The sequence below is a fragment of the Passer domesticus genome, chromosome 5 (genome assembly GCF_036417665.1).
Source record: "Passer domesticus isolate bPasDom1 chromosome 5, bPasDom1.hap1, whole genome shotgun sequence".
NCBI classification, from domain to species: domain Eukaryota; kingdom Metazoa; phylum Chordata; class Aves; order Passeriformes; family Passeridae; genus Passer; species Passer domesticus.
Genome location: NC_087478.1, coordinates 55904245 through 55929709, shown reverse-complemented (window position 1 = coordinate 55929709; position 25465 = coordinate 55904245). Strand labels below are relative to the sequence as shown.

General features: G+C 44.2%; 1 protein-coding gene across 8 annotated transcripts in view; it reads right to left on the bottom strand.

Moving 5' to 3' along the window:
• The window catches only part of LOC135300815 (NADH-cytochrome b5 reductase 3), a 94011-nt gene extending 71283 nt beyond the window's left edge, over positions 1 to 22728 (bottom strand). For 3 of the 8 annotated variants that reach the window (XM_064420721.1, XM_064420715.1, XM_064420719.1), the window contains exons 1-8: positions 22570 to 22728; positions 19082 to 19213; positions 15965 to 16037; positions 13798 to 13904; positions 12896 to 13025; positions 11963 to 12046; positions 11761 to 11846; positions 4905 to 5013 (exon numbers count right to left, since the gene is read on the bottom strand). In XM_064420721.1, coding sequence (XP_064276791.1) covers positions 4905 to 5013; positions 11761 to 11846; positions 11963 to 12046; positions 12896 to 13025; positions 13798 to 13904; positions 15965 to 16037; positions 19082 to 19213; positions 22570 to 22590 — 742 coding nt within the window. In that variant the 5' untranslated portion in view covers positions 22591 to 22728. Of the gene's footprint in view, positions 1 to 120; positions 3710 to 4904; positions 5014 to 6382; positions 8347 to 9379; positions 9480 to 11760; positions 11847 to 11962; positions 12047 to 12895; positions 13026 to 13797; positions 13905 to 15964; positions 16038 to 19081; positions 19214 to 22569 lie in introns of those variants that run through there. The other 5 variants (XM_064420713.1, XM_064420717.1, XM_064420720.1 and 2 more) reach the window with 5 other exon arrangements.
• Positions 22729 to 25465: the final 2737 nt, after the last annotated feature.

The following is a 25465-nucleotide window of genomic DNA, read 5'->3' as shown; positions in this document are numbered from 1 at the left end:
AATGATATTTTTTTTGCCTGTGGTTCCACCTGTTTTTCTTACTTTGTCTATATTTTAACATTCAGTGCAGAATTAGTATGCTGCCACGAGTCTCCACTTAGCCACCAACTACTGCAGCAATTTCATTACAGAGTTTAATTTTACCATGTACATTCCAAGTATAAATATTTATTTAAACATGGGGATGACTCTAACAGAGCTAGTCCAGAATAAAAGCTACTTATGTTAAAATATCTGCCATATTAAGCTTCTAGGCGATGTTTACACCATCCTGAGAGTGCTGTGTGGAGAATCCCAAGCTGGATCTGGAGATAAGTGGTGGGAGAGAAGCCAGTTCAGTTCGTCTGGTGGGCTTTGATCCTGTAACTGGATTATTCCTGGGATTCACTGGTGTGCTGGTGGTGCTGTACTGTGCCAGACACAAAGAGCCTGGTTTAAACCAGCCCTGGGCTTTCTCAAAACAGTGCTGCAAGGCATTATCACGTCATTAGCAGCATCAGGAAAGCAGGGATCTTTCTGCAAGAAAATGCTCCATAATTTAAAAAATAAACAACATCCTTCCATTCACAGTAGGTAATTTTAAAGCACTTGTTTATAAAAAAATATTGGTTATACCATTTCCAGCTCTACGAAATAAATGATGTGAAATGTGAACTAATTTCATTGTTTTGACACAAACTTCTTGTCCAAATGCTGGTTTTGAGTCTGACTTGTTCTCTGAGCCATTACCTGTGGCACTGACCTTGAGTGCAGTATGTGAGCATTGCTACAATTCTTTTTTTTTTGCTTGTTCATTATTAACAGCTGTACATGACTTTAACCTCTCGGTTCCTAAGAAGCTTAACATTTAGAAAGTTTGGATTATTAAGAGATGCATTACTGGCCTACAAGTGACAAAGTAAGTTCTGCTACAATGATCTCATCTGCAGCCTGTGTGAATTAAATATATATTAAAATATATACAGTTGTATATGTCTAAATGCCCAAAAATCTGTGCCATGATGACTGCAGAGGAAAAACAAGGGAAAAAATACAGCCTGTCTGCAGAGACGATTTACACCCAACCAATTTTTCTACCTTGAACTTCAGTTTTAACAGCTACCTTGCAATTATTCTTAATATTGATCTCGGCCATGCTGAAGGCAAAGACTCTCCCTGAGTGCAGTGGGGTCAAGTTTGCCCTCAGTTTTTGTTAGTATAAATTAATTACAATGTAAAAGTTCACTTGGGATGTACTGAAACCCTTGTAAATTCTGGTCTGCATTCTCAGTGAAACTCAGCTTTCAGAGGAAACAAAAGCTCATCCTCCATTTGAAGTTGAAGGGTTTAAAGATGTTTCCCAGGTTTTTTAATGACAAGGAAATGTGTAATCATGCATTGTATACAAGATTAAACTGGGCATTTCACAGAATTACAGATGACAGTGCCATAACATTTTTTGCCCATCAGTGACCAAATGAAATTACCTATGAAGGCCTGATCACTTCGGGAAAAAGACAATCTGGCTATCCCATACCTACATCTGTAACCTATTCTTAGAATTACAGAATCATTTAGGTTAGAAAAGACCTTCAAGATTTTTCAGCCCAACTGCAAACCTAACTCCACCAAGTCCACCACATGCGTATGTGCCACATCCAGAAACACCTGATGAACTGGTTTAGGACTACTGAAACAGGTTCGAAGTTCTGTGCTGTGAAAAGCATCCTGCCATAAGACTGAAATGTCTGAACTCTGAACTTTTAAAGATGCACTCCCTGTGAGAATCACAGAATGACTTGAGTTGGACAGGATCTTAAAGCCCATCCAGTTCCAATCCCATGCCATGGGCAGGGATACCTTCCACTACCCCAGGCTGCTCAGAGCCCCATCCAGCCTGGCCTTGGACACTTCCAGGGATGGGACAGTCACAGCAATCCAGTAATAGACTAAGTAGGAAAATAATCCCTTCCAGCTGCTGTCAGGAATCCTTTTTGTAGGAGCTGCAGGGGGTCAGGACAGTCGGGACAAACGCAGACGAGAGATCTCTCAAGCTAGGTCTTGGGACTTGCGGTTTATTGCAGAGGGTGTGGGTGGAGGGGCCCTGCTTGGAGCTGCCAGCCGCAGCTCGGAGCAGGCCACAAAGAGAGAGGTAGAGAGTGGTAGAGAGAGAGAATGAAGAGAATGAATGCAAGAGTGTGGTAAAGAAAGGATGAAGAGAATGCAGAGAGAATGAATGAATGGTTCCTGTTACAATACAATAAATCTTCTTCTGTGTTGAATATTCTAGTTCTTACTAACCAATCTAATACAAGATACAAATCCTACAGCATTTACATACAGCCTATAAGAATCATTACATTACCATACTGTGTTACATTTTAAACCCTAAAAACTACTCTTTGGACCCCTTCTGCTAAGCTAGTGGGGTCTGCTCTGACCCTTAGACCTGTCTGTAAGCAGAGGGTATTGTTTCATGAAATGGGGATTACCTTCAGCCGGCCATACCATTGTTTTCCAGTTGTTCAGTAACTAAGGTATCTCAAAGCTTATTTCAATCTTGCTTATAGTTTCCATATTCTCAAAATCTTTTGCCAGGCAATCATATTTGTAAGGCTTTCCTGTTTCATCTTCCCCAACACCTTTTCACCATTTAAAAAGTTACCAACCCTTATTACCAAATCTGGAATACCAGAAAAATGCCCATGATGAAAAAGTTTACCAGAATGAGTAAATACTTCATTTAAATGCAGCAAAGATGGAGAGAGAGAGAAGCATAAACAAGTCATCCCCTTTTGCTTTATCCCAAAGGAGCTGAGGGAGCAGCAATCCACACACTCATACAAGTATCTTGCTTGCAGATGGAATAGAATTGTATTTTAGATTATTTACGTAAGTAGCTGTCCTGACTTTCTGCCACCCACCCCCCTCCCCCACTTTTTTTGGGTGTAAAACTTATGTTTCTTGCAGCTGCATCTGGAGTTTCATTCCATTTGAGCTTCCTGCTTATCTGAAAGCTCACACATCATGGGAGTGTTTCCCATGGCTATTTACCAAAGCAACTGTAAGAATCCTGTAATAATGACCTTTGATCTCTGACATACACAACACTTGTCTTTATATTGGAAACTTCACATTCTTTACAGAACTTCGATACAAAATATAGAAAAATTACCACAGGAGACTAAATACATTGTTTTGTTTTTTTTTAAAAAAACAATCCAGGAGCAGGCAGTAAATTACTGGAATAAACCACAAGCGAGGCAGCCCTGAAAATTGTTGTGATTTAAAAAGTTCTAAAGCTGGGAGTTCATAAAGGAGCACTGTCATAAAGACCTAAGTGGTCATAAGTAACAGAGAGACAGAAGATAAGAAACAACTCTTTGCTGGCTCCTCCAGCTCCACGAGCAGCAACCCGTAAATCAAACAGAAATCTGCAAATTGAACTTGCAGGAGCCCAAAGAGGAGAGCCAACTCCTCCTGCAACAATTTTCCAAGGAGTCAGCCTGTGTCCATTGCTGCCCCCAGCATAAGGGGCATCCTGAACACCAGAGGGGCTGGAACACAAATTCCATGGAGAATGAAGTGCAGGCAGCCCAGCGCTGTTCAGAGGAAACCTTTAAGAAGCTGATTGTAGCTTGCTGAAACAACACTAAGCTCACCGGCTTTTTGTTTGATAAGGGATTCATCATCTCTTCAATAATACTGAAAACAGTATCTGATACTGGAACTGCATTTGCAGATTAAAAAAAAAAAATGTATTCTTAAAATTCCTGAAGACCTGGCAAATCAAATGTATACAAAGCACAAGGGAAGAGGAGGGGCAGACACTGATCTTTCCCCTCTGGTGACCAGTGACAAGACCTAAGGGAATGGAGTTGTGCATATATCTGTAGGGGACAGAATGAATATTTTGGGGGAAAAATAAGGAACTCTGTAGTGGACAGGTAGGGAAAATTTTGGAGGCAATACTCCCAGAGTAGAGAATTAACACTTCCAGAGAAAGATGAAGTATGAGTAGTGGGCATGTAGGGAAAGTTGTGGGGATAAATCTTGAGAAAAGCTCCATTAAATAAATACTTTGAAGTAAAAATGAGGGAATCAGTGGTAGAAAAGTAGGGGAACTTCTTCTTTCTAGGTTGTGGATAATCAGGGAAAATATTTGGGATAAAGAAATGAAGGGCATGAGGGAAGATTAATGTTCCCATGGGAATGCTTTATGGATGTGCAGTTTCTGAACTGCACAAGTAGAGTCAGGCTCCCACAGAAATCTTCCAAAGCTGGAAGGGACAAGGAAGAAAATGCCTTTCTTCCTTGAGTGGTGTGAGAAGTGTGATCAGTGCTTTCTCCCAGATCTGGACACTGCTGGGGTTGGAATGACTTAAAAAAATGCATTGTCACTCTCTTGTTTCCATCCCAGGACTAAGTTGGTGCTCCCTAAGTGGCTGCAGCTCCCTGGATGTGGAGGGAGAAGGTCTCTACTGGAGAGTGAGAGAAATGTCCCTGCTGGTTGATGGTTCCTCGGTGGGCAGAAAATTCTGATCTTGGCAAGATGGGTTTGAGTATTGAAGCAATCCTACCCCCCTCTTTTCAATGAGTTGTTTTAATTAGTCAGCAGCAGGGACCACTTTTAGCCAGCTTTAGTAGGGGTCTTGCCAGATTTCCAAGCCTTGTAAGGCAGGAGATTGACTTGGCTTCGGAACTAAACACTCCTGAGTAATTTTCTAGTAACATCTCCATGTTTGACAGCTGATCCCTGTGCTGAAAGGATCTCTCTTTCTTCCCTTCAGACAATTCCAAGGCTCACTGCTCCCAGTCCCTAGTCTGGATCTTTTCATGGAGTATCCCATGGGGTACAAATTTTGTAGTTAATTATTCTGAGCCCTGCCTAGTTCTAATTCCAAAGGATTTGGTGTATGCCTTACCTGACTGCAGTCTGGTTCCAGCTCTGTTCTTCCTGCTTCTGCTGCTTTCCATTTCCCAGGAATTCCACCAACAGAGTGACAGTGTTTTCCAACTCCTCCAGGATACCCTCTGTGGGGTTTGGGAAGAATATTAAAACCTGGGCCCCCAGGGCTTTACTATCAGGAACTACATCCCTGGATTTGTTCATTTTCTATTATTATCTCTTCCCAACAAAGCACTGGGCATCCCACCCAGGGATATAGAAATGGATGTTATAACCACTGGTTACCTCTCTGGAATGTCAGAGCTTGGAAAGAAGGGCAGCTGGGGCTTTTCCTGGTGGTACCCGTGAGGTGTATTTTACCTAAGAGCCCCTTCCCATGTCTTCCCCTGTATCCACCAAAAATTCACCTGTTCATTCCCCAGCTGCTTCCTCCCTCTTTTCCTTTATCCAACAGAATTTTAACAGGTGAATATTCCCCTCTGGAATAGCACTTTTCATTCCAAACCTAATAAATAATTTCCTTTGACCTTCATTATTAGGATTTCACCAAGAGCTGGTAGATGGAAAATGATCCTCTCCTGGCCCCTGCTGGATTCTTGGAGCAGGGATTCTTTCCCTCCTTCCCCTGCCCCCTTTCAGGCTTTGTTGCACAGCTTTTGCTTCCAATCCTTGGATCCTTTCCCTCACTCCAGGAGCTCCCCAGCAGTTCCACATCCTCTTTTCTCCCATTCTGATAATTTCTCCAGGAATGGATCTGTGCATTTCAATTCCCTTCTCTTTCCTCCAACAGTTCCCACCAATCCAGACCTAAAGCTGACACAAGAAATGCTTGGTGCCCACAAATCCAAATCTAGATTTTGCCATCCCGAAACCAGCAACTCTGAACACACAATCTTGGAAAATTTGCATTAATTCAAACATAACATTTAGGACACACCAAATACTTCAACATGCCCAAGAAACATCCTCTTGCCTTCAACTCCCAGAGGTTTTTGCTTTGAACTCCCATGGCTTTGGGGATCAAGGGATTTCCCTGCAAAAATCTGTGCAGTGCACACTCGAATGCCTGATCCTGTGAATCCAAGGAGTGTTAAAAGCTTAGTCCAACCATAAATTTTTGCCAAATATCCCCCAAACCCCTGGGATAACAGAACCCTCTGGTACTGCATTTTTAGCGTGGAAAGCCAGGAATTACTTTACTATCCTACCTCCTTTTTAATGAGCTGTATCAATTAGTCATCAGCAGGGACCACACTTAGCCAGCTTTAGTTAAGATTCATAGTTTTCTTGTTGTTTTGATCATGAAATTGCCAAAACCTTAAGTTTGGTAAATTAAACCTGAAAATTTAAAATGAACAAATCCTGAGGGAACTGGGGATTCGATATCTTGGATCTTATGGCCCTTCAAGGACATGTTAGGTTTACCCACTGATTTTGGTGCCAAGGGAAACTCTAAGTTAAGAATAATCAAAATATGAACCAGTTCTCATGAAATTCAGCTTTTCAGAACTTTATTCAGGATAAAAAAGGATGAGAAAGACCTTGGCAAATACAATAAAATAAAAAAAATCAATGCATATCCCACAGTGATACAGCAGCAAGACCACTTCTCTCATATTTCTGCTTTTTGCCTTCCAAGAAAGGGACTAAAACTTGAAAAATTGAGTAGTATTTCAACTTTGGAGCATTGTATTAAAGAACAAGTTTCAGAAACACACATCAAAAACTCAAGACTTGAGGCAAATGTCAAATTAATAAAATTAATAACAGTACGATCTAGTTAAGGTTCCTTAAGTTAACTGTAGTATCTTTGCTTTTTAATTCTTGCTGAAAAATGAACCTTTTAAATACACAGTACCCACCTCTTGTAGCAGCACAAAAGAAAACACAGTGAGCTATAACCTCGAATTCCTACCCAGTTTTTTAAAATTGCTATTGTACACTGACACCTGTAGCTACCTCAGCACCCATAGTACTTCATACATGACTAAATACCCTTCCAGTCACTCTGATGTCATCACCAGAACAACGTTTTTAGTTTCCCAGACTCCTTGCAGGACACCTCTAACCTCAGCAGCATCTCTGCTGGTCAGAAGCACAAAGCTGGGCATGCAAGATGCCTGCAGTCTCCTAAAAGCTAGATAAAAGTCTGCTGCAAAAAAAGGATATTAAAAAATAAGAATTTAAGCTTCTAGGAAACACTTTTAGACTCAGTGAGACACTTGAATTTGCTGTTAGTTTGGTGATTTAAGGCTGTCCCCATGCATCCTTCCCATGCAAACCCTGGGGAGCTTTGCCTGTTAAGAGACATGGAGATGATCAGGTGCTACTGCACCCAGAGCAGGGCTGCCTGCCAAAACCCCCTGGCAACGAAACCTGGACTCCCTCCAGCCCAAATCCACCTCTGAGAAACAATTAACAAGAAAATCTCATCCACTTTTCACCCAGCATTTTCTTTCACTGCACAGGGCATGCAGAAGAACTGCTTTTGTACTCCTATGTCATTGCCCAGTTCTCAGGAGTAAATACAAAATTAAGAATTTTTTTCAGTATCCCACACATTATCAAGCAAAAAATTCAAGGTACTTGTGGAACAGTACCCAAAGCCACTTTCTGTAGTTTCTTTCATTGCCCAGGGATAAGAACTGTGATCAGATGAAGACGTGTTTGCTTAACACTTATGAGAGGCTATTCCAAAATACAAAGGAAACCAATGTTTTATCACTGCTTACTGCTCTGTTTTGATTATGAGGCAGCTGCAACACCTTCAGCCATAAACGGTTCACTGGTATCCTTCAACTCAACATGCATCTTTAAACTGATGTTGCAAAGGTTATGGATACAAGGCAAATACTTCTGGCCCTCAGATTAAGGATTACAATTTGGCATAAACAAGAATAATCCAACACTTGTCATTGTTTTTATAGCTCATACTGAATAAAATACTGGGTATGCACAGTGTTAGGAAGTAGGATATTACTGCCACTTGATTACATAACTAAGAAAAAGCATAAGTGAGTGTATGCTGCCCTGAGCAGCTGCACTGTCCTCCCTGAACATGGAGCACACAACACAGAGCACGAGGCATCACCACCTCTCCACACACAGGTTTAGCAGTTACGTGTCTTACTTGCCAGATAGTCTGAAAATATGAAGCATTTTTAATGTAAATGTATTTATCCAGCACTGCGCATCAGCCACCACTGTAACTCTGTCCTGTTCCCCATTAAATGTTTGGGGTTTTCTTCCTCCCTTCTACACAAGATCCCTGAATAACAGTCATCTTTAGAAGGAGAACCTCATATCCTTGTCATAGCCCAGTTTGTCCAGGTTGGGAATGCAAGCATACTGGATCATTGGAGGAGGTCCACACATGAGGATCAGAACATCATTCTGAGGTGGGGGCAGGTGGTCTCTGATCATCTCTTGGTTCACAAATCCTTGGCTGTAATCCCAATCTGTTAGAGGAAAATGAAAGTAGGGGATGGGAATGAGGTAAAAAGGAGGAAAGGAGAGATACAAATCACTTTAGAAAGAAGAAATCCTGCTGATGAAGTTGTTCCCAGTTGGAACATTTACAGTGAGAGTCGGTTTTACTGGGATTGAGGTTAACCATCACATCCCCAGCCCCGGATACAGAACAAACTTGTGCTGCTGCTGACCCAAACTTTTGGGCATCATAAGACTGACACTTTTTTTTTTTTATCACAGTTTTGGTCAGACTTCACATATGACAGTGAAAGTCTGCAGAATAGTCTTGAGGAGGTCCAAGGAGGAACTTCTATCCCAACTGCTAAGATCAGTTCACGACTTCCCCAAAGAAGAATGGCAATCAAAAATTCCAGGAGAACACTAATTGCAGCGGATGACACAACAGAAACAGAGCCTTCCGTCTGTGTACCAGAGGTGTATTCTTGGTCACAAGGAAGAGGAGGCATATATGGCTTTTTGTCCTCTGCCCCAAGCTCCCACTGAATAGGAGTGTGAATCTATCCTGATGTGGGTGGGCATTACAAGGAATGGTAAGAAAGGAAAGCCACAAGAAATGACACTGTTTAGCCTTCTCTCCCTCAAGCTTGTTCAGCAAGCTCAGGCAGGCATCTGTGCTCATGAACTAGACAGTGCCTCTGGCACTGCAGCTGCCTCAGGGCAGGCTCCAAACACAAGGATAACACATTGTATTTATGTCTGTGGTAAAGGAGAAAAGAAGGTCACTCTCCACAGGAGACAATGGTAAATATGCAGGTGTAGCCATGGGAGGAACACTGCACTGCCACTGGCCTGACGTGAGCTTTGGAAACACTTCTCTGCTCACACCGGAGCCTGTGTGCATCCCTGTGTGGAGAGTGATGCTACTCAGACATTCACTAAGCAATGAATTCACTACGAAATTAATCATGAAGCTCAGAAATACACCCATGATATAGCATGTCTCCTGTAAAGCACATTAATGCTCCCAAGTTTCACAAGAAGTGCCACTCCGGGTCTTACTTTCAGGCGCTGTGTCCAGCGTGTACCAACACTTGAAGCGACCAGGATTCTGAGCCTGGATCTCATCGAGCTCAGAACGCAACAGGATATCCTTCTCAGTCTGCAGGACAAGGAAAACCGTGATCACATCCTGCATGTGAGTGCAGCCCTCAGATAGCCACATAGCAGCAGCTACTTGCACAGCCCTGAGAGATGGAAGAGATGATTCCATTCCATTTTAAAGGCTGAAGAGGCCAAACCCAAGTTACTTCCACGCCTAGCCCGTGGCAGAGCTAATAGAAGGCTCATAACTTTCCCAAATCCTGACCATGCAACACCTTCCCACTAAAAATGAAACTAAGCAGAACCATCACTTAATTAGGGAATCAGAAGAATAAAGCCCCTTTTAGCACTATCATGTCATAAAACTAATCACAACTGCACAGAAATATCTCCCTACCCTGTCATACTCTGCCATCCAGACAGGGAAATGCCAGGGCTTTTTTCACCTTTGTCAATACAAGTGCCATCAGCACTGCCATATGGAGACTGCTTGGCTTTTAAAAAGCATGTGGAATAAACAACCAAAAGGATATCAAGTTCTAGTTGGAACAACAAACATTACTCAGGGTATCAAGTTTGGTTCCTCCCTGATGCAGCATCACTGAAGGCCAAAGGAAAGCCTTATTTCCCTAAGAGCAGCTGCAGTCTGGGCAGGAAGGAAAAGGGCTGGGACTGAAAGTGTTGCCAGCCCCTGCAGCCATAGCAATTTGGCACAGAGGTCACCACTAAGTCTGTAACTGTGGGGACAAGGAGGAATGTGCAGCAGCTATTCCAGAGAAGGTGCTATTCCTGCATCTGCAGCTGTAGGTGCTCCAGAAAAACTCCTGCTGGCTCTGGCCAACTCAAAGTGTGCCAGCCAGAAGCACAGTAGGAGTCCATGTACATTGTTTTAAACACTAAAATATTTTTAAAAACTGCTCCCTATTTGTGGGGTTACTGTGTGCAAGGACTCTTTAAAGCCAGGGACTGATGTTTCCATAGTCTGTTGCTAACAGGCAGGGAACTGTTCCCCAGTCTCTCCCTCCCAGAGGCAGTGGGCTTCCCATGCTACTACAGCAACTCCAGCCCTGTGTTAGCCATTCTGAATCATTCCTAGCAAATCCTGCCCCTCCTGCCCTGATACCGCTGCACTTTATGCCAAATCCAAGGGCTCCAGCCAGCGGCAGAGAGTACTGGCAGGGTTCCTCAGAACAGGGAATCTCAGCACTTGGATCATAGCTCTTGGGCAGAAAAACCTCAAGTTATAATTTGGATATCACAGAACTGCCTGGGCTGGAAGGGACCTTGAAGCCCATTCAGTTCCACACCCCAGGTTGCTCAGAGCCCCTTCCAACCTGGTCTTGGACACCACCAGGGAACTAGGGGCAGCCACAGCTTCTCTGAATAACCTGTGCCAGGACCTCACAGTGAAAAATTTCTTCCTCATATCCAATCTAAACCTCCTCTCTGTCAGTGTGAAGCCATTCCCCCTTGTCCTGTCACTCCAGGCCCTTGTCAAGAGTCCCTCTCCATCTTTCTTGTAGGCATAGATACGGCACAAATGAATGAACACGCACTGAATATGAGAAGAAAAACAGAGGAGAGCCTAAAGAAGCTAAAAACCACAAGCATGAAGTGAAGCTCACCACAAACAATGACTCAATCCAAACACAAATATTCATTAGAGGGAGAAATTAAAAAGCAGAAAGTCACAGTAGAAGAACATCAGGCCAAGAAGGGGGTACTGCCCAGCAGCACACCGGGTTTTCCAAGAAATCTCTCTTCCAAGGATTCCATGGATGAGAGCTTCTCTCTGGCCAGCATGCAGGATGCCACGCCTCAAGGAGCAAGAGAAGCAGTCAAAAACTGACAGAAGGCTGGAAATAAAAGCAGACAGCCAAGAAGAATCATAGCTTTGGAACTGAGGGAGCTGCTGAAGACCACCGTTAGTTTTAGCCTCACCCAACATGTCTTCAGACAGAAAGATTCCACAAACACTGCTGCAAAGCTGGGGAGTTGAAATTGCTGGAGGAGACAAATGTCCACCCATTTAATGTTTCCACTAAGAAAGACAGCTCTGAAAGTCTGCCCGAAACATTAACAACTTGTACAAAGGAATGCAGGGCTTTAACATTCATAAACTGGATTAGAAACAGAGCGATGAGTCACAGGAAGGCAAACATTAGCAATCCCTTCTGTAGTAATACTAAACCCTCAATTTATCACAGTATTTTTATATGGGAGGTTTCCAACACTTCAGTTCACTTCTCCCCTCAGGGTTTGTATTTGTGATTTCATTCGCTGAGTGGAGTCCTGTTAGGTAAGTAAAACTACAAACAGAAAAAAAATGACAAAATTACCTGATTAGCAAACAGCAACTGGCAAGTGGTGGGGTCATCTTTGTCCTTTATGATTGCTCGAATGATCTGCAGCATAGGTGTTATCCCTGGGGGAGAGAGGCAGGCCAGTGATGTGAGGAGTAAAAGAAGGGAGAAGTGGGAAAATGTAAGCAAATGCATCTACTAGTTGTCAGAAACCACAGGTGAATCCTTAGATACCTACCAGTCCCCCCTGCAATCATCCCCACGTATTTCACTGTCTTGGTAACTGGTTCAGCTTTCTTTTCTGGCCGAATATCAAACTTGCCTGAAGAGAGAAAAAGAGATGGAAAACACTGAAGCAAGCAGGAAGCACCTCCTGTTATCCCTTTACAGCACATCCTGCTAAATTGACTTTGTTTCAGCCCTGCCACCCTTCCCTCCCAGGGAACAGAAAAGGTGAAAATGTCCTGAATTAGAGCAATCCTGAAAGATGATTTTAAGATGTGTGGTGGTAACATCAGACACTGACATGGGTTATGATTATCCCTGATCACAGCCTGCATACACACCACCTGTATTTCAATTTGCTCACATTCCATACCCCCAGTGACATTCACAAGCCCAGATTCTGGAAACAGTTCTACACTAAGGAATTGATCTGCCCAGAGAGTTTATTTCCCCAGAGCAAATTATTTTAAATTAACACATAAAATATGCAGCATGGGGTTTTTTTTCATTTTTCTCTTTTGGAGCCAACACAACAGAGAGTCTGAAACTCCCCAAAATGTTGGGCTGTATTCACAGCTCTCTTCATCCAGGATAACATGAATGCTACATACAAAGCTCTGAAAAACTACGTGTTGGAGCTCTGCTTCACATAAAACTACCAGAAGGTTTTTATGACACATTTGTGACTGAGTTATACTAACAGAAGGTATTTTACATTGACATAAAAGCAATGCCTACTCAAAGTTCATTTTTACTTGGGAAATTAGCAGTGGACAGTGCAAATACCCAGTGTTTTTGTCATTGTATAAACTGTGCCCGTATAAGCATGGAAAAAACTCATCCCTTACTTGGGAACAGCATCAATAAAAAAGCACTTCTACAGTAATAAGACATTTTTCCTGTACTGTTTACTCTGGGTAAATTCTATATTCCAAACCAGCCTTGCCTTTTCCTTTGTACACAAGGAGGCCACTTGGTCCTCTGAAGTCAATGGTGTCCCCTATTTTCAAGCTGTCCAAGTATTGAGACATCTTCCCCCCATCAGGAAACTTGGGATGGACACCTCTGAAGTAGACCTGTTAAAAACAGTAACAAAGCAATTCAGTCTCACAGCTCAGAGAAGAGTATTTGCCCTTCAAATTTTTAGGTACAAATACTCCTCATGCAAACACAATTACTCCATAAAGAAATGCAATGCCTGAATGGCAAAGATCAAAATGCCACTCCTGCCCCAGTTTTTTGACAGAGACTGATGATTTCTCCACTGCAGTTCTGCAACATAGAAAATATTAATAATCAACACAATTTACACCCAAGTTTAAAAAGGGCTAGAAAAAAACAAAAATATTGTGATTCCAAAGAGCAAAATTCTAAGAGGAAACCCAGTGCAGATATTAGTATTCTAAATTCCTAACAGCTTTAAATGATAGGTAGTCTAGCTACCAAGAGGCAAAACAAAGGTACATCATCACAAGAGTTAAAATCACATTCTTACCAATTAAATTCATCATTCCTACTTCCTGGATCAGTAATTATAATGATCATCACTCTCTGATTATAATGACCAAATTCCATTAGCTTCAGAAGCAGCTGCCCATTCAGGCAAGGTAAACTCCTTATTCCAGAAGGATTAAAAAGCATATGAACATCTGCAGGTCTACACAGAGGGTGGAAATGATGCAGCATCTCACAAGACACCCTCACTAATGAAGTGCCTGCAGAATGCCATGTGGACTGTAGGTAATGGCACATTCCTGAAGAGAAGCCAGCACACCAAACTTCACATAAAGGCACTGTAAAGGTGGCTCAGAAGTTGTCCAGCCTGAGAACAGAGCATGACATTCTCACCTTGACAACAAGATCCACAAAGCCCTTGTCATCATCACTGGAAACTGGAGTGTAAGGTCTGACAACCAGAGCTCCATCAATCCGTGCAGACAGGTAGATGTGCTGCCCTATTGCAGGGAAAAAACCCAAAAACTAATTTTCTTTCAAAAGATTTTTCTTTCAGTGGATGTGCTGAAATGCAGCCTCAAAGCTGTAACTACCTTATTTTTGGGTATCACTTCTTCTTTTCTTATTTTCCTAACACTGCCAGAATTGTTAGCCATGCACAGATCTACTTTGAAGGACAGACAACTCCACTGTTAATTCTGTGTGTCAATCATAACTTCATGCATTTGCATTTACCAAAGCCTGAACTGCACCCCAGATCTTTCAAAAGATGGGATTTGTCTCTCCTATACAGGCAAAGGGACACAGGAGGGGAGAACTGTCAAATGCTGTTCACACATCTTTTTTAATGTATTAGCTGTCAACTGCCACAGTTTAGTTAAAACTGAGTTTGTAACTATTCTTGCTTTGACCACAGACCCCTCACATCTTCCAGGAGCTCTCCAGCTGCCTTTGCTAAGGCTGCCTAGACACAAAGCACTTTTCTAACCCAGCTATACCTCCAGCTTAACATGTGAATGCAGCAACCATGTTTCCATCTGTCACACATCCTCAAAGCTCTCTACAACAGTTTCTCTTCTCAATGTCTACATATTTTTTTCTGAAAAAAACAATAAAATAACTAACTTCTATGGAAGGTGTTCCTATAAATTTCCACTATTCTGAAGACACCTAAGTGAAGATTACCCAGGAGGGGAGGGAGAGGTTTTGAATTTTGGGGTTTTTTTCACCATTAGGTCAACAGAGCAAAGCATCTCCAATGATGGCACAGCACCTCTGCCTGTTACGGGAACATGGCAGAGGGGATTTTTACCAGGAGCTGGTTTGAAAATGATCATAATGACCATATTACATTAGCTCCAGAAGGAGCTGACCCTTCAGGCATGCTTAATTCCTTACTTCAGAAGGATTACAAAGTGCTAGGTGAAGGAAGATGGGCTACCTGGTGACCCGGGGAACAAGCAACCATAACTCACCCAAAGCTGTACATGGACATAATATTCCAGTAACCCTCCCAGCAAAGCCTACAGACATCCTGCTAGGGCAGACCTGGAGGGAGCTGCAGCAGGGAGCTCCTGTTCCTTCTCTAGGGCAGAAGTGGCTGCAGGCACAGACCCACAGAACCCTGGTGACCCCTACAGACTGCCAGCCTGGACAGTGGGGCTGCTGCTGGGGCACACCTCACAAGAACTGGTACAAAGCAGAAAAGGTGCCCCTCCCAGAGAGAAAATGTGCCTTATGCCCTCACCTGTTAGAGCTTTACCCCACCCTGACAGGACCTAAGTTGGCACCCTCTCCATGGGGCCACATACAACCCTCTCCCTCAGAATGAAGCTTTCAGTGGTTCAATGTCCATTTTGGGCAAGCCAGGGAAAGGAGCTTTGCTTTCATGGCTACTAAAAAGATCAAGAGATTTTTAACATCCCAAAGAAGATTGAACTTAACACCTGGAAAAGGTGCTGACAACAACCACAAAGCACAGGAGCCACAGATCACTGCAGTAGCTTGTTAAAGCCGAAGTTCTATTAAACACAAGTCACAACTAAATGCTCTTTATACAAGCAGGAGGAAACAATGGCACAAAGCTGTTATGGAAGGCACCACACCACGTGGCAGGGCCTTTGGAAACAGCTACCCCTGGGTGATTCACTAGTTCAATGAAATTCAGAAATTAGTAGATCATCTGGTAAACCACGTGTGTTACAGGAGAAGTGGATGAGAGTGGTGCCTCAGGGCACAGAAAGGGACTGGAGGGATTCAGCCCCATAGGAATAACGCATACTGGAAAGCTGAGACTGGAAAAGACAAGTGAAGACCTGTGTTTGTTCCTCCACTTTCCACAGAAACAAGCTGGATGTTCACTCATATACACTGCATTTCAGAGCCTGCAGATAACTCACAGCACAAGGATAATCTTGCAGAGCTCTCAGTAACAGCTCCAGCCACATGAGCAGTACTCCAAATACAAAACACAGGGAAAAAAAGCCCCACAAAACCTTTATAATTAATAATTAAGTGTAATTAATACAAGCAACACTTGCATTAATCATAGACAACGTACCTAGAGGCAGACCCAGAACGTGCTCCATGGAAGGGAGAGCAAATCGAAATCTCCTTGTGTCATGACTAACTTCCTGAAAGAGGAAAATCAGAACAGTCAGCTCTGTTGTTGGGATTTAAAGTTTGTGATTCTACTTCTATAACAAGACAAGTCTGGCATCCTGCAGGATTAAGAATTAATGACACTTAAAGATACTTGTGTGCAGATTAAGACTAAGTGATAACTTTCCAAATATTATGGACATCCACACTGCCTTCTGTGAGAAGGCCACAAGACATTAATTAATTAGTTCTTCAATTCTCATTTCAAGTTTAAATATGCAGGAGTTCAAGGTCAAAGTAGTCTGATTTTCATCTCTCAAAATCAGATTAATTAACCATTTCAACGGAAGTAGCAATCAGGTTCCTTTTGCTGTGGTAAGGTCCTTAAAATATTTTCCCTGTAAAAACTGAATTAATCCATAAATGAAGTTGAAAAGAGCACTGCATTAATCCATAAATGAAATTGAAAAGAGCACTGTGTTTAGATACGAACAAAATTATGACAATATATCCAGTCCTGCTGGGATAATTATTCTAATCTTTACTAGGAAAGTCACACCTTTAATAAAATTTTGGCAGTAACTGAACACTATTTCTTGTATTATGTAAATTTTATGTTTCAAAAATCAGGTCATATTCATAGGAATGGAAAACAGCAAAAAAATAAAGAGAGAAAGAAACATCATACAGCTTAGTGCCTCATCCAGTGAATTTCTGTTTTTAAGGGTTTTGTAACCCTTATTTTGTTTGCCTAACTGTTTTTAAAGTAACCAATAGAGACAAATTTCTTCCTCACAGTTTGTCTCATCTTCCCTTGCTATGGTTATACTGACGAAATTTTCCTCACAGTACCTCATTTTAAGGCAAATTCTGAAGAAGAAAGGAATTAATCGGCAATCTCAAAAGGGCTTCTCTGTACTTATGTCTATTCAGGAGCAGTAAATGCCACTGCAAATTCCTTTAGAAAGACAACTAATGTGGACTTAACACTGCTGCTGTTTCTGTACAGAGATTTCAGCACTGTATGGAAATCACTGGATTTTGCCAATAATGCTGCATTTTTATTATGCTGTCTTTATACAGAAAGAACAAAGCTCTGAATTCTCACTTAATCACCTCACAAATTATAGTCGAGGGAGTTTAGCTGAAGGTGAATAACACAAGTATTTTGGTGCATCCTGAGGCAATTGTGAGAAACTAAGAGGCTCAGGGAATCCCCAACACCAAGATCAGCACGCCTGTGCCTCTCTCTGTCACACAACCAGGACACCCCATCACCCCGCAAGGTGTCATCAAGGCTGGATTACAGACAGCCTTGGATCAGGATGCACTTCCAGCACGAGGTCATTCCCCTTGGGCACTGCCCTAAGCACCTGGAAGCCTTTGGCCACACACTTCTGTCTCAAACTGCAGTGCACGCGAGTCTTCCACCCTTGCCAAAAGCAAAGCCAGAGAACAGATTTTGCAGGCTGGTGCTTTGCAGAAGCCACTGAAAGGCAACAAATTAGCTACGCACACCATTATAAAACCAACCAGCCAATCTGAAGTTGTTAGCTTTTTTTAAGGCATTAACTAAATTAGCACACCTAACTATATAAAGATTTTTCTTATGCTATGCACTAGGAAGCCTTGAGAGTCCTACTTCTCTGTTCAAGAGACAGGTGTGGCAGACTTATTTTGGACACATCACACAATCATAGAAGGATTTGGGTGGAAGGGACATTAAAGATCACCAAGTTTATCCCCCTGCCATGGGCAGAGATACCTTCCACTAGCCCAGCTTGCTCAGAGTCCCATCTGGATTTGGACACTTCAGGGATCCAGGGACAGCCACAGCTTCTCTGGGCAACCTGTGCCAGGGCCTCAGCACTCTCACAGGGAAGAATTTCTTCCCGGTATCCAATCTAAACCTGCTCTCTGCCAGTGTGAAGCCATTCCCCCTTGTCCTGTCACTCCAGGCTCTTGTCAAGAGTCTCTCTCCATCTTTCCTGTGGGTTCCCTTCAGGCACTGCAAGGCCACAATTATGTCACCCCAAAGGCTTCTCCAGGCTGACCAATCCCAATTCCCTCAGCCTTTCCTGACCTCATGAGAAATAAGGTGTCTGTAATAACAGTGTGGTTGCAGTACATCTGGGAAATAAATTCAGCAAGTACACCTGGGAAATAAATTCAGCAATGCAGCCCAACCCAAGCCACAGGGAAGCTCTCGGTTCCCACAAACCCAGGATTCAAAATGACAGTATTTTTTTTGTTTCCTTTGACAGAACCAGTGAAAGCCAAGCTATCAGTGCACCCTCTAAGTCTCAAACAAAGCCCTGTTCCAGTCCAAAATCTTCTGATAAATTTCTGAATAGTCACAGCCTTAAAAAGTCAACACTAAAAATATCATCAGGTGTGACTTTACACCTGAGAAGCCAAGATTTATCCCTCACACTTTTGATGGCAGGTTTATCCAATAGAAACCTAGACTTTTCAACTTTGGTGGCTTTGTCTCACTTCCTGCAAGCTTAGCTACCAGTTTCTGATGGCAAAATGCACCCCTGAAATCATGACCTTCCTCTGGTATCCCACTTGAGCAAGCATTTAATTTTGTACCAGGAGGCTTTACTTTTAACAGAGAGTAGAGAAGCTGAGACAGCTTGGGTACTGTCAGGACTGCATGACTTAAACACACTTTTCTTCCTGTAAAACATTAAAGTATATCAATCCAGCAACAGGAACCAGCACCAACATAGTTCTGGCAGCTGTTGTTGAATGCCACTGACCATGAAAAAGCTGCCTGCTCTGCCAGACAGCATGACTTGTGTCCCTTAGCCCAGTCAGTGGTGCACAGTTTGGGAATTTCTGCTGACACACGTCACTGTAAGTTTGATCATTTCCAAGCAGTATTCTCCACTCTAAGCTATTTGGAAACAAGCTGCTTGCAGAACTGCAAGTTATACCACACAAAGATCTTTTAGAAAGAAGTCCTTTCCTCAAGACAAAAGCATTCACCCTGTTGGGACATCACCCAAGACTTCAGAAGCTGTAAGCACTCATGGAGAGCGGTCATGCTCAGCACTGCATGTGCACCTACCTCCTTATCGATCAGCCTCAGTGCATACTTCACTTCTGGATCCTTGAGGGTAATTGCAGGCTGGGGATTCCTGAAGAGCCTCATGAAGGTGGTGTAGATCAGCCATATTGGGTATGTCACAACCTGATGCAACTGCAGCAGCACAGAAACAGCATTAGACACGTGAGCAGAATGAGTTATTTGGGTGACAGGGAATAGAGTACTATGCCATGGCACTACTAACCACCAAAAAGAACGTGTTTATTTGAGCAGGAAAAGGAAGTATTATTAAACAAAATCCCAAACCCACAGATTTGCATTATGAAGACCTGGCATCACTCCTGTCTTGAGGTACTTGCACACCAGCACAGCGCTGCCATGCTGGCAGCTGGGCACAAAGTGAGGCTGTCACAGCTCCATATCCCCAGGTACCCTGACAGGGAGGCTGAACCCCATCTCCAGCATGCACACAGACACATGTATCACACATATCCAAATACACACAGAATATCCTGAGTTGAGAGAAGCCCATCAGGATCATCCAGTCCAACCCCACACAGGACACCCCAATAACCACTGAGAACGTTGTCCAAATGTTCCTTGTGCTGTCAGGCTTGGGGCTGAGACGATTCCCTGGGGAGTTCCACTGCCCAACCACCCTTTGGGGGAAGAACCTTTTCCTAATAGCCAGCCTAAACCTGTGGCAGACCACACTGATCAACATAGCCAGACACACACAAACAGCCCTGATGGGCTCATCCTATTCCCGTCCCCATCGATCGGGATGAAGGTCCATGACTGGGAATTCCACAACACACACCTGTACGATGTGGATCTCCCAGCAGCTGGCTTTGCCGTGGCAGAGTGGTGTGCCCACTCCCCAGCTGCTGCCATCTGGACACAGGGGCCACTGTTGCACAGACCCCTTCACAGGCCACCCCACGCGCTGCAGACACCCCATAATTTGGGGTCTTGCACTTGAGCACACACCCTGTTCTCTTTCACGCAGCTGAGCAGTGCTTTGCCAGCCATGCCACGCTGCTGCTGGGGGCTAGCACCATGCACACACCCTCCAGCTCAGAGTTTGGGTACAGGCAGTGGCATTTCCACCACCACAGACCTGTGCATGCAGAGCAGCACCCCTCCTTGGGAAAGCAGCTAAGCTGCAGGACACAGCCAAGGGACAGTCCCTCTTGTGCCTTTACCATCATTTTCCCCACCTCTGAAGCGCTATAAGACAGGAACAGATTATGCTCTGACACCACACAACCCTCTTCACATTGCGGCAGGAGAATAAACTGCACAACTACTTAGAAAAATCCTCTTTGACTCAGTAATTTATTATTCAACACTTCAACAAAGGAGAGGGGAAAAGCATGACGATAGCAAAAATAGAAAAAATTAGCTCAAAGTTCTGCCTGCTTAGATTTCACTTTCATTTTATTTTCAAGGGACCTGCATAATATTTTAGAATGACATTTGTGCAACTGTGGCAGTCCCTCAGGAGGCTGTGAAAACTTTCTACACTATTAATATTAAAACTGTGGGACAGCATAAATTCCCTCTTCTTAAAGTGCTGCTGCGCAGGTTTAAAATGTATCATCACCGTGTACAGCCTGAGGGCACACCGTGCCATACACACACTGCACTTTTCACTTTTATTTGGGAATACTGAAATAGCTCCACACAGGTTGTTTCTGAATAAGCTAAAGTTCACAGAAAAATTATTCCTTAACTCTCAAAGATCCATCAGATTACTGCACCTCTGGGAAGAAATTTTGGTATTGAGTCACAAAAAAAGGGCAGAGGGAGGGAAATTGTTCAAGGTGACAGAGCAGCAAGTAAACTCCTTAATGAGAAATTAACATGTGAGTGAGGTCTGGAAGCAATAGCAAGCTGACTGTGCAGCAGGTGTTTCAAAAGAGACATTAATAAGGTAAAACAGTTTCATTTCCAAATGTAGCTAACTCAAATGAACAAAAAAATAGAGCTGCTGTTGTCAGGCAACGAGAAATAATTTTAACACAGCATCAACCTCATGGAAAGCCATCTGTTATTTGTGGTCAATTAGTGCAAAAGTCTCATGGGATTTGGCCTGGAAAGACACAGCACACCCCCTAATTCAGAAAGCTATTTTAGTCCCTTACTCAGATCTATCACTAGGTGGGCAGAAAAAAGGAGAAGAACTGAAGGCTGAATGATTACAAAAAGCCATGCTTGCTAAGACAAGCATTCTCTGAGTTAAAAGCAGCCTATATACTCTCACCACAGGGCAGACCAAGATATAAATTAAGATAACTGCGCAACATCAGGTCTACAGCAGCAGAGAGCAACAGGCTGACCACAGGGCCTGGGAATCACCAAATGGGGACCTTGTGACTCATCACTTCCAGCTGCACAAATCTTTGTGAACAGACAAGGCAGAATGAGTAAAAGAGCAAGAATTTTTATTAATGGAGAAAGGCCTCTGTGCGATAACAAAGAGAAAAGCCATGGAGACTGCAGTGCCGGGGTGTGGTGAGCACAGCACAGTCCAACACACAAGCTCAGAGCTCGACACCCCAGCACTGCCCTGCCCTACAAACACAAAAACCAAACCCTGCTTTGGCATGAGACACATTGTACCCTCGGCTTCAAACACCCTGGTTTAGAAGGAATGGCAGCTAACAGATTCTTCTCATCTGTTTCAGAAACCAACGAGAAGATAACAGGATTTCTTCACTTCTGCAGCTGTAGCCTCATCTCCCCTGTTCAATGCACCTTATGAGCAGTTGTACCCAAACGAACACATGTTGAATCGAGCTCAATCCTGTCCTCTCACAAACCCGAAGAAAAGACTGTTTGAGCACCGGAGCAAAGAACCATAACAGGCAGCTGAGAAATGAGGGTAATGATGCGGGGCAGAGCTGACAGCGCTGCAGACCCACTCCTCAGCAAGCACGGTCATCGTGGGATGGTTTGTGTTGGAAGGGACTTTAAAAATCATCTCGTTCCAACACCGCGGGCAGGGACACCCTCCACCATGCCAAGCTGCTCAGAGCCCCATCCAACCTGGCGCTGGACACTGCCAGGGATGGGGCGGCAACAACTCCGGGTAATCGGTGCCAGGGCCACAACACGCTCACAGGGAAGAATTTCTTCCTCACAGCCACTCGAAACTTACAGTCTGAAATTACTCCGACGGGGAAAACACCACAAGCGTCCAGAGGCCCCAGCAATAACAACAGTAACAAGAACAGATCCGCGAAGCTGGGAGGGCAAAACGCCCCGGCCAGACGGCCAGCACAGGCACCAACACCGCCCAGGGCGCGGCAGCTTCGGGACGGCCCAGAGCCGCAGGGGCACCGCGGGGCTCCCGGCACCGCGCGGCCCCCGAGCAGCGGGGAACAGCGGAAGGCAACGGAGACACGAGTGGACACCCCGGGACACCGCCCCGCCCCGGAGCGCTGCGGACGGAGCTGGGACTGTGCAGGAAATGACCCAGCTCCCGACCGCCCCCCTGCACTCACCACGCTAAGCTGTGCCCCCATCGCTGCTCCGACACACCGCGGTCACTGCCCTGCTCCGTCCCGGAACGTCACACTCCGCGATGAACCGCGCCGGCCCCGCTCCGCCCCGTGACGACATACACAGTGCGCACCACGCGCCGCCCCGTCTCGTGACGTCATGCACTGCGATGAGCTGCGCCTGTCCCGCTCCGCCCCGTGACGTCACACACCGCGCTGGTCTGCGCCCCGCGCCGTCTCGTGACGCCCCGCCCCGCCCCGCCCCGCCCCGCCATGCCCCGCCATGCCCCGCCATGCCCCGCCATGCCCGCGGGGTGATCTGGATCTGTGTGAGGGCAGCGCACCCCCAGCGTCCTTCTGCGCTTTGTTAACTGCCTCAATAATCACAGACTGCCATTTAAGGGATTCTCAAGATCCACCCCTCCTGCCATGGGCAGGGACACCTTTCACTATCCCAGCTTGCTCACAGCCCCATCTGGACTTGGACACTTCAGGGATCCAGGGACAGCCACAGCTTCTCTGGGCAACCTGTGCCAGGGCCCCTCCACCCTCACAGGGAACAATTTCTGCCCAATATCCAATCCAAATCTTTTCTCTGTTGGTGTGGAGCCGTTGCTCCTTGTCCTGTCACTCCAGGCTCTTGTCAAGTCTCTCTCCATCTTTCCTGTGGGCTCCCTTCAAGCACACGAAGGCCACCACAATGAGGTCACCCCAAAACTTCTCCAGGCTGAATAATCCCATTTATCTCAGCTTAAAGGATTAATTAATGACTATGCTTTTCCAAAAAGCACCTGAACTGAGCTGTGCAATAAAACACGGTTTCAGCCAGGCTCCCTTAAATTTTGGTTTACACCAGTGAGTGAAAATTAGTGACTAATAACCACATGTGTCTTTGTGTCTGTGCTAAACATTAAACACTTCAAATCTCTTTAATTAATACATCTTCACATATTATGTCCTCACAACATGCCTTCAATGATTCCTAGACAGTTTCTCCTTACAAAATCAAGAAAGGTGTATGCTTGGCAGTCCTAAAAACAAAATAATTTTTAAAAAATGTCCTCCCTTATCCCCTAGGCTCATGCAGAGGTGCTGAGCCCCTGTGTGCCCAAGCAGATATTTTCCTTCATCCTCATGATTTGCTGAGTGTGCAGCTGGCTTATCTAGCTGTGAGAACATAAGTCCATCATAATTAATTTATTAAACTTGAGAATTAGCACTGGGAAGTTGAAGAATATTAACAGACCAACTTAATGCTAAGAAGGTCGTGCCTCAGTCCAGGTATGCACATTTAACAGCAGGCATAGAGTTATTTATTCCTGTTTTTTCTATGACAAGAACATGCCTGGCTCTGTAATCCTCATAGTTTTTTCTTTCAGGATGACAGCTGCTGCACCAGAAACTCCCCGGTAAGTGCAGGGACTGTAACACCACTGGCTACAGAGAAGGACTCCAGGACTGAGAGGCTGAGGCTTGGGGAAGGGAGATAACTGAGACAGGCACAGGGATCCTGGAGTTTGTTGGGAAAAAATCTGGCAGGAGAGGCTCCAACTTGAATATTAATATTTAAGGAAGGGTGGAGACCTCAGTGTACCCATGCTATGCTTTCACTGTGCTCTGACCTGGCTGGCTTCCAAGTGACCAGCCCAGGCTGAGTCTCCACTGCTTTTCAGTGTGGATCAGCTTGTGGGGACTTGGCAGCAATAGCCAAAACTCCAAGGGAATGTCCAGCATCCTCAGTGTCTCATAAACTTTGCTCTTTCCATGTAAAATGTGACTCAAAGACCTGCTCTGCCTTTTCCTGGGAAAGGACTGAGTGTGCTGTAGATCTGCAGGATGCTTGTTCTAGCTGGCTGCTTTTACTCAGTCTTCCTGAGTGAGCCTGTCCAGCCCAAATGTGCCCTTTGTGCTGGTGTGAGCCTTGCCTGCTTTGGTCTGGAAGCCTGTAAAATTCAATGTTCTCACTCACACCTCTCTAGATTAACCAAAGAGGTTTAAATAACTCTTTCTCCCCTCAGGGAAGTGTAAGAACCAGACTAGAGGTGACAAACCAACACTTATCCGTTGGCCACCTTGACTGGAAAAGTAAAATATTTAGGCCAGAAATGCACAGAGATGCCTACGTGCTTTAGAAACATGTTTTATTCCCAGGATTTCCTTGATTCTTTATGTTGGCAAAGGTCAGCATCTGATGCTTTAGGTGATGGTTTTGTCAGGCAGAACTTCTAGAAGTTTTTTGCCCCACTCCTTTGGAAGTGCTGGCTACGTGTGAGTGAGACAGCACCAAACACTCCCGCCATTCCCTTAGGACAGAAAAAGAGGAACAGAGCACAGAGGCAGGATGGCCTCAACTCTTGCACAAAAACCACGTCTGCTGCTCTGTGCAATGGGTTTGACAAAGCACTGGCTGGGCTCTGCTGCAGAGGAAGCCAATACCTATAATAACACCCATGTAGACACCAATGCTGCTCTCTGCACACTCTCTTTTTCTGTGTTAGACCCGGGAATGACCCAGATTGTGTGCTGATCTGATTTGCCTTTGATCAGTGTTTAGTTTCTGTCAGCAAACACACTCTTTCACTCTCCTCAGGATCTCTGAATTTTTCTTATATCAGTGTCCAAATCAAAAGACAAAAATTTTAAAAGACATACAAGTACACAGTTGTGAAATTGCTGGTGATGCTACTGAGCTGTAATTTTATTAAAGATTAACTTAAAACCATTGAGTCCAGTGATGATGCTGCTTGAAAATGAAAATTCCTTGGGCTCTTTCTCCTAATGTGAGTAAAGAAGTTGCATTTCTTTAATAGACAGAATATGTCCACTGGCTTTTGTATTTTAAATGAAACCACAGTTGATAAACTGGTGCAGTTGACAAATCCAGGGCACTGGATTTTTG